Source organism: Hermetia illucens, chromosome 4 (genome assembly GCF_905115235.1).
Source record: "Hermetia illucens chromosome 4, iHerIll2.2.curated.20191125, whole genome shotgun sequence".
NCBI lineage: Eukaryota > Metazoa > Arthropoda > Insecta > Diptera > Stratiomyidae > Hermetia > Hermetia illucens.
This window is the reverse complement of record NC_051852.1, coordinates 146,821,230-146,836,134: the sequence shown is the minus strand read 5'-3', so window position 1 is coordinate 146,836,134 and position 14,905 is coordinate 146,821,230. Positions and strand designations below refer to the sequence as shown.

General features: G+C 47.8%; 1 protein-coding gene across 2 annotated transcripts in view; it reads left to right on the top strand.

The window, feature by feature from the left end:
- Window positions 1-3,206: 3,206 nt before the first annotated feature.
- The window catches only part of LOC119656236, a 106,503-nt gene continuing 94,804 nt past the window's right edge, over window positions 3,207-14,905 (top strand). For both annotated transcript variants that reach the window (XM_038062655.1, XM_038062654.1), the window contains exon 1: window positions 3,207-3,642. In XM_038062655.1, the coding sequence (XP_037918583.1) occupies window positions 3,611-3,642 (32 nt within the window). In that variant the 5' untranslated portion in view covers window positions 3,207-3,610. The remainder of the gene's footprint in view (window positions 3,643-14,905) is intronic.

Sequence of the window (14,905 nt, the reverse complement as noted above, 5' to 3'; positions counted from 1 at the left end):
GACGGTAGCCTGATGTATTTGGCTAGAGGATTGTTTCTCATAGAAAAACTCACGAAGAGAATGCACTTGATTGTAGTGCAACGTTTTTAAATCAAGTACCCCCCTTCCTCCCTGGTGACGTGGGATAGTGATCCTCAATTTTTCGGGAGCTCTATTATGCATGTTGTTGTTTGCAAGAACTACCCTTACCCGTCTATTGACAGCTTCTAAATCAGTATTACTCCACTGTATCGCACCGAAAGTGTATAGAAGGACGGGAATGGCGAAGGTGTTGATTGCCATTATTTTATTTTTCCCGTACAGCTCAGTTTTAAGGACAAGATCCAGACACCGTTCAAATTCTCCCAGCAACTTAGATTTGATTATTGCCACAGCAGGTGTTGTTGCTTGCAATATGCCGAGGTATTTGTAGACGTCGTCCGAATTCATACCCTCAATTCGGATGTTATTTTGGCTGTATCCTTCGTTGTCGGTGTGTTTTCCCCGAACAATTGTTTTTATGCGACATTTCTCCAAACCCAACTGCATGCCGATATCCCTGCTGAACTGGATGGTGATGTCCAGCAAGGAGCGAAGTTGGTTCTCGTCTTTGGCATACAATTTGATGTCGTCAATGTACATTAAATGGCTTAATGTACATTTCGACAATATGCCATGCTTGACTTGGAACCCGTATTTGCTTTCATGCAAAAGATGGGATAGCGGATTCAAAGCCAAACAAAACCACAGTGGGGAGAGTCGCCTTGGAAAATGCCACGCCTGATTGGTATCTCTCCTGATGTTTGCGAAGATACCGATGGCTTCGTGCTCCAATTCTTCATTACTGTTCTCAGTAGAAGAACGACATTCGGGTTGATTTTATACAAGCGTAACACTTGTAGTAACCACGAATGTGATATGGAGTCAAAGGCTGATTTATAATCGATGTAGGCTGTCGAGATGTTTCGTTTCTGATGGACAGCCTGCTTTACAGCTGCCGTATCGATTATAAGCTGTTCTTTGCAGCTTCGGGAGCCTTTTGCACATCCTTTTTGCTCCTGAGCTGTCAATTTATGAACATCAAGATATTTTGAGATGTTCGCGCACAGAACTGAAGTGAAGACCTTGTAGATGGTAGGAAGACCAGTAATTGGTCGACATTTAGAAGGGCAAGAGGCACCCTGTTCCTTGGGGATGATGAAAGTTATCCCCCTGGTGAAAAATGGTGGAACTAAATCAGGATCGGCAATCATCTGATTAAATTGATTTGCCAATATCCTGTGAGTGCTCTTGAACCGCTTCAGCCAGAAGTTGTGAATCTTGTCAACTCCTGGCGCCTTCCAGTTACCTGCCTTGTCAAGGGCTGCTTCAACGTCGACTTCAGTTACGTCAGGCATGGTCATTTCAGGGAGGGCCTCGCATGAACGCATAAGGTGTGGGAGCCACGCTGCTTCTAAATTGCAACGGCTGGATTCGCTCCAAACAGTTCTGCAGAAGTCTTCTGCCTAATCCAGATCGAGGTTACTTTCCCTATCTGAGCTGGTGAGATTTTTGTAGAATCCCCGTTGGTTCTGGAAGAACAAGGTGTTGTCTGTCCTTCGCTGAAAGCTTTTCTGATACCTACGGATGCGATTGGAGCATACCGCAAGTTTCTGCTCCAGCACCTCGAGGATTTCTTCGATTGGCATATCATTGGAGAGATGGTAGTTTCCAATGATGTTCGCAACGCATCTGTGCACTCCTGGTGATGGATTTCCAAGGAGTGCTTGCGTGACACGACCAATCTCCTTTCTCAACTTTACGACTCTTTTGTTGAGTCGAAACACCCAGAACGGTAAAGTCCTTCCGCGCATACCTCAGTTATTCGCTCTAAGATGTTGATTATGGGGACGAATAACCGTGGCAGCTGCAACGTAGATCAGGCTGTGAACCTCTGTAGTAGTAATCTCGCTAGCCAAACGATCAGCCAAAATTCTGTCAACGGCAGCAATGATGTTAGTAGTTGCCGAAGTAAACTTCAGTTTTGGGATCTTTGGCCTAGCGTCTGGGAGAATTTCAGCATACTCTGTGAATGCGACCTGGAATGCGGTCAAAGCCTCATTATAAATTGGGTCGACATCCCCAGTAACTAAGCTTCCCCTGACTACTAGATTCACGGAGTGCCTTACAGGTGGAGTACTTGTGTTACTCCTTTGACTAGTCCGGTAATTTGATGACTCCAGCCCCAGCTCAAGTGAAACCTCTTGGAAGATTTGTTGCCTAGTTGGTAAGGCAATTCGGTTGTTATTCACTATCACCCGGTATTGATTGACAACGTTCTGCTCCGGAACATGACTTAGTTCCGGGAAGCGGGTTATGAACGCGTCATGGAGTCGATGTCTGTACCCTGATGGATTCCGTTCCAAATCCGTGACAGGGTAATAGGCGCGGACGATAAATTCGTTAAGTTTGTTCGTCCAAACCATACGACGTCTAGGTCTCCCGTCCCTGGTGGTTGACGGCATAACAGCCAAAACATCCAAGGGCCAAGAGCCGCTCTGATGTTGTTGAACGACCCTTAACCGTGTTGGGTACTGTCTTCGTGTCCCTGGGGTCCCATTAAAAGAATTTGAAATATTTTCCCCAATTCTGTTCCCACGAGTGTTGGGGAGGCAGTCAACCCTGCAACAGAGCCCCAATATTGCAATGTCCCATGGTTACCTCCAAAGGTAGGGAAGGTATTTGGAGGGGAGCCGCTGAAATACAGTGTAACGTCACTGCAATTCATCCGATAGGCGCGTCGATCCCTTCACCCCGGATTACGGATTTGTTAAGGAGGTTTACTCCCCCTGAACGGGAAGAATCGGTAAGAGAGGACGAACACAAAGGGAAACGTTCTGCTTGTCCGCGGCTACTTATTTACAAGATTAACTTGCGATATTCGTAGCTGAACCGGTGGGTCATGTCATTATCCGCAACCCATGACACGCGCCTGGTCGCATGCAGGTCTGCGTTTAGTAGTTCTAATGTTCTCATGTTGACGGCTTATTTTTTTTTTGCATGTTGACATGATTGAAATGATTAACAATGGATTATCACCCGGCCGTTATTTTTTTAAAATATTAACGGCTATTATTGTCGCTATTACTCACCAGATGCTAGTCCATTTCCGTGTCAAATATCCGGCGAATTCCCCTCCATTCCGCCGGGCGAAAACAGCTGACGCGCATTTCCCTGGTCGGCGCAAAACCACTCGCTGTTGTGCCAGCGTCGCTGGCTGTCGTTATTTTGACGTATCGTCTGTGGTCGTGTTGTTTTTGTTGTTGCCGTCACTTGTGCGCGAGAGACGAAAACAAAAGTTTTTGCGTTCGCGTGCGGCCGCTACGATTTCGATTCAGTTGGTTTTCCGTTGTCCAAGTTCCGATAAGAAGCAAGAAAGAACGGAATTCGCGAGGAGTGCGGATCCGGGAGAGTATCGGGAGCTGGAAAAGCTGAAAATTCAAACGATCCTTTCCGTTGTGCAATTCATCGAATTGTCGTCTACGTGCGCGGGGAGCGTGGCGGAGCCGCGGGTGTGGAATGAAGTGAATGTTTGCCGTTTTTATCTCGGAAGAAATCCTGTGACGGGGGCGCATCTGCAAATCCTGCGACCATGATCAGCGCGATTATTTCACGTGTGATAATGTAAGTCCCGAGTTTCCCTTTCATTCAACAATAAGATTTCCCGCAGAGGAAAAATCGTTAGTCGCGGATGCAACGCAAAACCGAATCCCATTCCGAGCGTTCAAATTGATTTTGCCCTGCATCCTGCCAAGTTGGGCGATGGATCGAAACGGGGGAGCAGGCGACCACTTCCTGGTGTTCACTTGAGTGTTTTGCTTCCTGTTGCCTAATTGCGGCCTCTCCTGGGCTTTCCTTTGTTTGCATAACGAACTGAAATGTTTTCGAAATTTCCAGGTAAGTTGCGAAAGTTGAGGCAGGTCGTTGCCTGCCCCAGTAATCGATTGCGCTTGACCGTTTTTCCCGGAGTTTCCACGTCCTTGCCTGGCAATTTTCCCGTAATTGTTGCTGATTTGATCGCTTTTCGCCGTTCCGAGCGTGATAACACGCAAATATTTCGAGCTGGCGGAGTTCGTTGAAAACGTGTTTGATTTGCATACGCCGGCGAAACTGGTTGTGGCCGATGTGTCAGAACCTCGTCCAGGTGGGCATGGGACGTCCACTTTCGATTTTGATGGTCCACCAGGCAGGGATGGAATTCAGGTTCGGTTTAAGGTGGAAGGAGTTCAGGGCGAGGGCCGTGAGTGGGAAGAGCGATGGGGGAAATCAGGCGAGAATTTATTTGCGTATCTTTTTCCTTAGATAAATAATGGAATTCGAATCTGGATTGATTTGCTAAAATATGCAGTGAGTGTGCAGTTGCCGGGGAGTGTAGCGATCCAAATTCGTTGTAATGAAGGGGATTCACCGATTAGTGTGCTGATCGCCACCATGTGATGGAGATCGGGGCTTCGTTCTGGCAGTCAATATCACAGCTAACCCTTATTATGGATGTGAGAATAAAATGCAGGTCATACGGGCTCAGAAACACTTAAGAGATTTTGTCAGTTCATTCTCACTTTTAAAAGGTTTAGGAGGTGGGGATTACATGAGGATTGTGTATCCCTCATTTACACTAGGCGACATAATTCATTGTACATTTGAAAACGTTATAAACTGCATTTATTTGAATTAACTCAGAATAAACAGTACAAAAAGGGAAACAAAACAAATAGACAGCTCACCATACGAGCTGTATGTTTGGGGTCGTTGTCCTGTTCATTATCATCAACGACGAAGAGGAAAGGCTCATCAGAAAGTGCGCAGCAGTGGTGAAACGTATGCGGTCGGCAACATTCCTTCAGAGGAACGTCAGCAAAGGCGTCAAAAACGGGCTGATGGAACTGGAGGAACTACTGGACCGCATTTCCTTTTATAGACGAACGTGGAGAGCAAGACGATTGTAGAGCAGAAACAGTCGCACTCCCCGCTGAGAATGCTGCTTGCGTCAAAGTTAACTGGGGAAAAAGCGGAAAGAGGACGACGTGCCTGAAGGAGACTTTATCGAAGTAGTCTCCAAGGCCCAAAAAAAGAAGGCGAAAAAGGATAAAAAGAAACAACGGACTCCGTTGCCAGAGACACGTCTGTCCAAAAACAAGGAGGGTGCCAACCCAAAGCCAGTAGCGGAAAAAACGAGGAAACGAAGAAGGACTAGACCGTCGGAGCAGAGGTGTCTTCGATACGGAAAACGAGGAGTGGTGGAGTTCTCGTCGAACTGGGCCCAAAGACGACCAACAAGAGCACGTTCTGCGAAGCGGTCAAGGGGCCATTGGGGGAGAAGGCTCTTGTTTCCAGCCTAGAATCCATGTGCTCTCTAGAAATCTGGGATCTTGACTGCCTCACAGAAAAGGCCGAAGTAGAGGATGCGCTAAAGCGTGAATGTCCAGAAGTGACCAATGCCCGGGTAGGTATTACCTCTGTAAATGCTCGAGGCCAAAAGCTCGCCGTGGTGGAAGTCTCCGAGCAATATGCGAGGAAACTCGCTTAACAGCGGGAGAATCAAAATCGGATGGGTAGTATGCAGGGTACGAATGCGGATAGTCCCCACCAAGTGCTACAGGTGTCTGGACTATGGACACACCTCAGCAGCTTGCAAGGGTCCGGACAGGAGGACAGCATGCCGGAGATGCGGCCAAGCGGGTCATCAAGCGAAGACTTGCAAGGAAAGCGAGAGTTGTGTTCTCTGCAAGGATCGTGGCGCGTCTGGCGAAAGCGTCGCACACATTGCGGGCTCGGGACGGTGTCCGATCTTCAGGGCGGAATTGGAGAGGGCTAGGGTGCGAAAGCCATAATCCGCATTTTGCAAATTAACATGCACCGGAGTGCAACCGCTCACCAGTTGCTAGCACAGTTCGCTGCGCAAGTAAATGCTGATCTAGTGCTGATTAGCGAGCAATACCGAAACAAGGACCCGTCCTCATGGTATCTCGACTTATCGAGCACCGCAGCCATCTGGGTTCGGGACGACGTTCGACTTCGTGTTCTTGCCGAAGGCCGGGGGGACGGATTTGTCTGGATCCGATGTTTAGGGATAACGTTTTTTTTAGCGTTTACCTGACGCCGAATGAGTCGATTCCGGACTTTCAGCACCGGCTTGATGCTCTGGAGGACGCCGTATCGAGTACGGAGGGACGAATCCTGGTTGGCGGTGATTTTAATGCCAGGGCTCTTGAATGGGGCATGCCTCAATCAGACTCCAGAGGGAAACGGATTCTGGAAACGGCGGCGAGAACCGGGCTCGTAATTTTAAACACCGAATCCACGCCAACGTTTCGGCGCCCAGGTTGTGAAGGAAGCATTCCTGACATCACTTTTGCGTCGGAATCTCTGGCATCATCGGTGGACTGGTGGCGAGTCCTAGAAGACTTCTCGGGAAGTGATCATCAGTACATTGCGTTCGAAGTGTTTGACGCTACTTGCCGGCGAGCATCAACACGACGTTCCCCCTGCGTGTGGAATGTCGCGAGGGTGAACATCGGAAGGTTCGTCGAAGCTCTTGGAGCAGGTAGGGCCGCGCTGGGGGGCACTCGGGGGGGTGGTGGTGTCGCAGCTGACACCGTCGTAAATTCAGTGATGAATCTGATAACGACGGCGTTTGAGGTTTCCATGCCCCGGAGAGGTCCCAGGCGCGACAAGCCTTCTATGTACTGGTGGACGGCGGAAATTGCCGACCTACGGAGGGAGTGTCATAAGCTCCGCCGTTTGGCACAACGTTTGTACGCCAACGAGGAGGCATATGCCATAAAGGCACAATATAGATCAGCAAAAAGGAGACTCCGTAGCGCTATAAATAAAAGCAAAGCTCGCGGCTGGCAAAATCTTGTTAATGAGGTGAATGATGACCCGTGGGGACTTGGCTATAAGCTTGTCACTCGGAAAATCGGGGCTCTGCGGAAGCCCTGCATATTGAGCACCGACCAGATGGATCGCATTGTGCGGGCATTGTTCCCCAGACACCCTGTACGGGTTGATGTAAATAGCGCGGAAAGCGTCGTGGATTGCCCCCTTTTCACAATGGTAGAACTCGAAGAAGCGGTTCTCACAATGAAAAACAGGAAGGCGCCAGGTCCTGATGGCATCCCGGCGGAAGTTTACAAACTGGTGTTCCGCCAACGGCCAGAATTGCTACTCGAAGCGTTCAACACGTGCTTGAAGGAGGGCATTTTTCCTTGTCGCTGGAAAGTGGCCAGACTCGCGTTGATCAGTAAGGATAAAGGACACCCGGAGCTCCCGTCTGCATACCGATCGCTGTGTATGCTTGACACGGCCGGAAAAGCGCTCGAGAAGCTCATAAGGGGTAGACTCGCTGAAGCGATCCGTGCTGCCGGGGACTTATCCGCAAGGCAGTTCGGGTTTAGAACAGGGAAATCTACAGTGGATGCTGTTATGGAGGTCGTAGATGCGTTTAATCGAGCCGGGGCACACAGCCGCCGATCTCGACGGATAGTGCTCCTCATAACGCTTGATGTCAGAAATGCCTTCAACTCCGTAAGATGGACAGATATGCTAGGCACACTAGAGAACTCCTTTCACGTGCCAAGCTATCTCTTGCGGATATTGAGGGATTATCTGAAAGACCGCTCCCTGTTCTATGAGACGCTAGAGGGCCAGAGGAGGATGGAAATCACGTCGGGAGTAGCGCAGGGATCCATCCTAGGGCCGGACCTCTGGAACGCTTCCTACGATAATCTGCTGAGACTCGATATGCCCGAAGAGTCGCGCCTGTTCGGTTATGCAGACGACGTTGGGGCACTTGTTGCCGGACGCACTGTTGAACAGGCGCAAAGCAGACTTGGCATATTGATGCGACGGGTAAGCGGATGGATGACTGCTCACGGTTTCAACCTTGCGCTGGAGAAAACCGAAGTAGTCATCCTGACCAGAAGGAGAATCCCGACCTTGCGTCCCATATCGATCGGCGAGTTGACTATAGAGTCAAAACCAGCGATTAAATACCTTGGTTTAATGCTCGACTCGAAGATGAGCTTCTTCGAGCAAATCAAAGCAGCCGCGGACAGGGCTGCAGCAGGAGTCGCTGCCTTGAGTCGGCTAATGGCGAATGTCGGCGGTCCTATATCAACTAGGAGACGTCTCCTCATGGGAGCAACGCAGTCCGTCCTTCTCTATGGTGCGGAGGTATGGGCTGATGCACTTGACAAGGAGGTGCATCGTAAACGCCTCGCTCAGATGCAGAGGCGGGGAGCTTTGCGAGTGGCGTCTGCTTATCGCACCGTCTCCGAACCGGCTGTGATGGTGGTTGCGGGAGTGATCCCCGTTGCCCTCCTTGCCAAGGAGCGCAAAGCTATCTATCGCCGAAAGGCCGAAAACTTAAGAGAAGTGGTTGCCCGTGAAGAACGTCAACGCACCCTTAACGAGTGGCAACTTCCTTGGCAAAATGAGCCAAGGGGCAAGTGGACTGCGCGGCTCATCGACAAATTAGACCCATGGTTGAACAGAAAGCACGGTGAGATTGATTACTTCCTTACCCAACTTCTAAGTGGGCATGGAGGTCTTACTTACACAGGGTTGGGAAGGCGCGATCTCCTGATTCTGTGTTCTGCAATAGAGTGGCGGATGACGCTGAACACACCTTTTTCTCTTGCGATAGGTGAGACGGCCTCCGCCAGCAGCTTTATGCAGACACAGGGGAGTTCTCTCCAGACAACATTGTCAGAGAGATGTTGAAGAGCGCTGGCAGCTGGAATCGTATTGCGCATTATGTTCGGGCTCTTCTTACTACGAAGAAGATTGAACTCGACCGGCAGAGGGATCGGACGGTAAGGGGTTCCCTGAACTAACAACTCCCTTCCTCCCCTCCCGTTGGTGAAAGGAATTCCCTGACTTGAAGGCTCCCAAAGCCGGGAGATCGGGAGGGCTAGCCCGAAGTAATGTGTCAAACGGTTCCAGGCTAGTTCTCTGACGACAGGGAGGTGTTTAGTTGGTAGTCCGCCAGCGTGCTGTTGCGGGAGTCCAACACTCTGTGCGTAAACGCATTCACCTACCCTACTCCCAAAAAAAAAAAAATCATCAACGACGCAACAACCGGTATCCGGTGTAAGCCTGCCTTAATAACGAATTCCAGATATCTCGCTTTTGCGCCGAGGTCCACAAATTCGATGCCCCTAAAAGCTGTCTGGCGTCCTGACCTACGCCATTGCTCCATCTCATTCAGGGTCTGCCTCGACTTCTTTTTCTACCATAGATATTGCTCTTATAGACTTTCTGGGCTGGATCATCCTCATCCATACGGATTAGGTGACCCGTCCACCGTAACTTATTGAGCCCGTTTTTATCCACAACCGGACGGTCATGGTATCGCTCATAGATTTCGTCATTGTGTAGGCTACGGAATCGTCCATCCTCATGTAGGGGGCCAAAAATTCTTCGGAGGATTCTTCTCTCGAACGCGGCCAAGAGTTCGCAATTCTTCTTGCTAAGAACCCAAGTCTCCGAGGAATACATGCGGACTGGCAAAATCATTGTCTTGTACAGTAAGAGCTTTGACCCTATGATGAGACGCTTCGAGCGGAACAGTTTTTGTAAGCTGAAATCGGCTCTGTTGGCTGACAACAACCGTGCGCGGATTTCATCATGGTAGCTGTTATCGGTTGTGGTTTTCGACCCTAAGTAGGGGAAATTATCAACGGTATTCTTCCCGTTTGACCAGTGTGGTTCGATGTTGTTCTAAGGATATCACAGGAAAGCTCTATTGAAAGGGTGCCGCGCGAGCACACAGTCGTTTTTGCATTCCTGGTCCTTAGTCCCATGTTTCAGACATCAAAATAATGCTCGCTGGAAAGAAATTTAACAGCCAACCTGGCCGAACTTCGGAAGCAATTGGTCGCGTCTACGAACAATGTGGTCACACTCACTGCGGAGATAGATGCTTTGCGTTCGAGAGAGAGGTCTCGAACCCGCCTCGAGAAATGGTATTTGGATAGCCGCAGGCCGTGGTCCATATCGAACTCCGGCGTGTGCCAGATAGATTCCACAATCTCTCTCCGTCAGGGAAAATGTCAAACTGCTCGAACAACAAGTTTCTCTCATTTTTGAGGACATTGACGACCCACGCATTTGCACACTCCTCCAAAAATATCTCAACATTACTACCGAATGCAGTTTCTCTCAGCCAGTTAAGCACCACATCAATATTACTGCTTCCCCAACCTTCTCGAAGATGAAACTACCAAGCAGCAACTGGTAGGCGCTACTCTTTTGGCATTGCCTCAACAAGATGCACCTCTAGTCGTGTTCATCGATGCCCTAGGCACAGCAGTAGGCGCTGCTTTCTATCAAAGGGTGAATCAAAGCTGGCAGTCTTGGGTTTCTTTTCAAAGCAGTTAAATTCCGCTCAATGGAATTACTGCGCCTATCATTGTGAATTATTAGCAGCGTAGCTGAGTAACAAGCACTTCCGATATTCCCTTGAAGGCCGACCATTCACCTTGTTTACCGACCTGCAATCGGACTGCAAATACAAGTTCAAGGATTAAATATTCGGTTCACATTCCTCAATCTATTGCGAGATTTCTTACAAAAGACCTAGGCCATATATTCCGGCTGCTTTCCGTAAAGGAGTGTTTCACTAGATACACGATCTTGTGCCCATTGGCTTTCGGGCAACGAATCGACCAGTCTTCAGCAAATATTTCCGGCCGTCCATGAATAAGGACGTGAACTCTTTGGCCAAAGAGTGCATTGCATGCTAAACCTGTAAAGTCACTAGAGATGTTAGGAAGGAAGTAGGTGTATTTCTTAGGTCAACAAGTCACTTCCACACTATTCACCTTCACATTATAGGCCCTTTGCGAGACTCGTACGGCCACAAATATTGCCTCACGATCCTTGATCGGACGGACGGAAGACGCTGTAGCAACCATACGAGGGTCCCTATAAAGTAGTCGAGCGTGGAGAGCATTCGTTCAGTCAGGACGTCGCACCGGGGGCAAACCTTCTTGGACAGGTTGAAGCCTTTTTCCAGGGAGTAGACGGCACTGGACGGAAGCGAGAGCACCGCGTTCGTTTTGACCTCCGCTAGTCCACCACATCTGAGTAGCCTCGCCCCGGGTTCTCTTGCGGAAACCCCCAGGTTTTGACTGCGCTCTGCCGATTGAATTGTAAAAAAAAGAATTGATATTTTGCATGTCAATCACGAAGCGAGGATATCTTCCTAATTTTATACCCATTGACTGACTAAAAATTAAGGCTTAAAGTTACCCTTGCTCTCTTTTAATTCTCTGTGTAATGTAGTGTCTAGAAATTCACCTAAATTTCAGTACAGAATATGTTCAACATATTGTTCATTGAACCCGTTATTGATAATTCCTCCATTTTGAATGTTGACGTTGGAGCCGATATGTTTGAATTTAATGTCAATTAGTGACACGCAATTCGTGGAAGTTGGAAATGACAATCGATAAAGAGTTAGCAATACCTCAATGTTTTTAATGGTTCACCATATGTAGAATGTGGAAAGATGGATGTTTGTGTTTTGGGGGTTGATGAAGGTTATTAGGTTACTTGAAAGGTGGTCAATGTGGGGATGGTTGCTTTGCTTTTATTTATCCGTTTGGAATATTAATAGGTAGTATTTGTATGTTCCGTTCAGCGAGGCAAAACTTCAAAATGTATGGGCTACTCCTAACTTTCGCAGATCCGTCAGGGTTGGAAAAGATAATAGTAGCTGGTTCAGGCACTCACGTAGAAAATATTCCGTCGATTTCGGTTCTTCATTACAGGATGGACACGTATCATCTTGGAGACTATGTCATATGTTGAATTATGGTCAGTCAGAATGCCCGCAATACTCCTGCAAGTCTTCTTGTTTTTCAACAGAATAAACTTTGCAGGAAATTTGTTGGTTTCTGACAGGAAAAGTTTGGTGTGTCTAGCGGCGTTAAGGCTCCGCCAGCTTGTTCCCAGTTTTTGATAGCAGTATTAGCCAACACTACTGACACTCCTATTGTTGTCCTTTTCCTGGGGCATTCATTTCCCTGTACACCACAGTGACCAGTTTCTCAATTAGTTCTTCCGTATTGAATCTAGAAACAGAATTCAATCGGTTTCTACATTTTTGAATGATGTTTGAAGTGGTCAAAGGACTGCTCAATGCCTTCAATGCAGTTTGACAATCGCTACAGGTTCTGGCTATAGATTCTAGCACTCGTTAATCACTATGTTTACTGACCTTGGATCGCACACTTCAGTCTGAAATAGCGTTGCATACTGGCCCAGAGGAAAAGCCCAATTTTCGTTTTTGTTGGAAAGATAGACTCCAGAGTCTCTCTCCAGAATCCTGTTCGGTTTTTGAGTCATCGGGGTAGAATCTCTATATCCTGCCACGATTTTTTCTGGTTCATCACAGTTTTTTCTACGTTTCAGGATAAATCCATTTCTCCTACCAACCAGATGCATGGGGAACTGAATTCAGTTCTTCCATTAATTCTTCCAATGCTCTGTGCCGCTCACGTCCATTGTTTTTCCATAGATCTAATCGAATTGTTCTATGAGCTGCTCGCATTGCAATGCTCTGAATAAATTCATTGGCTGTAGATTCAGTCATGCTTTCAGAGCTGCGTCGGATGTTGGTGCTCCTCGCACCAGTAATACGTAGATATACAGCTCTTTTGTTTCACCGCCCATCACATTACGGATGCACAGCCAAGCAGAGCCCTAATGATAGCAACATATGTATATCAACAATACTACCTGATGATTGAATCCCCATGTCGAGGCAAAGGGTCGCCTGCGTAAGTTGTGAGAGCTCGTTTCATCTTTATCTTTACATGGTTGTTCTAAAGAAGCTTCTTGTCACGGATGACTCCCAGATACTTCATTTTTAAGGTTTTGTGTAAACACAAAACCTTATTAAAATCGGTTTACTGTTTGTCCGTCTGTCAGTTTGTTTGTCTGTCCGTCTGTCTGTCTGTCTGTCTGTCTGTCTGTCTTTTTTTTTTTTATGGATGGAGGTGGAAATCTTAGAAAGACACTGCCGCGCCAGGTTGCAGCAGCGTGTAGGATTCTCACCCACTAAAACCACCCTCACTTTCTCCTTTTTCCTTCCCCGCGGGACCGCCGCAAAGCATTACTTCGCGGGGTGGACTGCGCTTTACGCGACCACGCCTTCCTTTCTTCGCGTCCTCCTTGCACGCTCCGCTCTTCCAAGTTCCTTTTGTATTCGTTTGATTGCGGTGTTCACCGCACACCAGTTTCCCTCCGATTTCAACATTTCCCCGACGATGTTCTGCGGGCTTAGGGTGGTTTTCAGGGAGTCTTCCAGACTCCTCCTTTCTGAGAGAAATCGTGGACAGTGGAACATAACATGCTCCGGGTCCTCAGGTGTGCAACCACATTCAGGACACAAGGGAGAATCATCCAGCCTGAATTGGTGCAGGTACTTCCTGTAACCGCCATGTCCTGACAAGAATTGCGTCAGATGGTAGTTAATCTCACCGTGTCGTCGCTGGATCCACTCCTCAATACAGGGAATCAAAGTATGGGTCTAGCGACCCCTCTGCGAGTCATCCCACCGTTTCTGCCACTTCTCCAGCGACTCTCGCCTTGCCGCCTTTCGGTATTCTGCATCCTTTTCAAGAGGATTCATTTTCCTTGTCTCGTACAGGCAGCGTGTCTCACTTGCCAGAATGTCTATCGGGATCATTCCCACAATAACACACGCTGCCTCGCCTGATATTGTTCTGAAGGCGCTGCACACCCTTAGCGCCACTAAGCGGTAAGTCATATTCACTCTCCTACGATTACTCTCACACACTAGTGCTTCCTCCCAAACTGGTGCCGCGTATAATAGTGTGGAGCGAACCACTCCGGCCACAAACAATCTGCGACTGTACCTTGGACCTCCAATGTTAGGCATCATCCGCGCTAATGATACGCTGGTATTTGCCGCTTTCTCACAGGCATAGTCCAGATGTCCCCTGAAATTGATTTTAGCGTCAATCATCACCCCTAGGTATTTGATAACCGGCTTCGAAGTGATGACGTGACCACCAACACGAATATTAACCGTATTCCTCTTCCTACGATTGGTAATCAAGGCCGCCTCCGTCTTTTGTTCCGCAAGGTCAAGCTGAACCATCTCCAGCCACGCTTTTATGGCGCTAATGGTTTCATTAGCGTACGTTTCATCTGTCTGTCCTTTCTCGGAGACGGTTATAGCGATTGACACCAAATTTGGTAGAAAGGTAGGAATTGTGAACGCTCACGCATACAGTGAATTACATGCTTTTACGTCGAATTTAAGGGGGAGTCCCCATACATGCAAAAGGGGGGTGTAAAATTTTTTTTCATCAAATATAGTCATGTGGGGTATCAAATTAAAGGTCTCGATTAGTACTTTTCAAAGCCGACCTTAGTTTTGACATTCGTTGTAAGGGTGGGGAGCGCGGTGGATTGAAAGTGATCACTTCTTTAAGGAGGAAATTCTCAGAAATTACCAAACCGAAAAATCTGAAAAAAATCAGGAGGCTGCCACTATACGGTGCCTGGGCTCCGAAATACCTTCCATGCCGATATCTGTTTAAATAAAGTTAATAATAGTATATTACTACAATTTTTTGTAACTGGTTAGAAAGCCCCTTAAGTTCATCCTAGTACCATGAAATTTTGCAGTGATATAGGCTATAATATAGAGCATGATTTTACCAAGTTTGGTGGAAATTGCACTATTACTAACAAATATAATACCTCAAATTTGTTGCTTCTTTGAAAATTGAAGACTATGAATGTCAATATCACCCGAAAGTGGATTCTCTCACAATATATATGGATATATTACGTGCTACGTACTAAGAAATACACAAAACCTTTCGTACCTGAAGCGTCCAGCTTC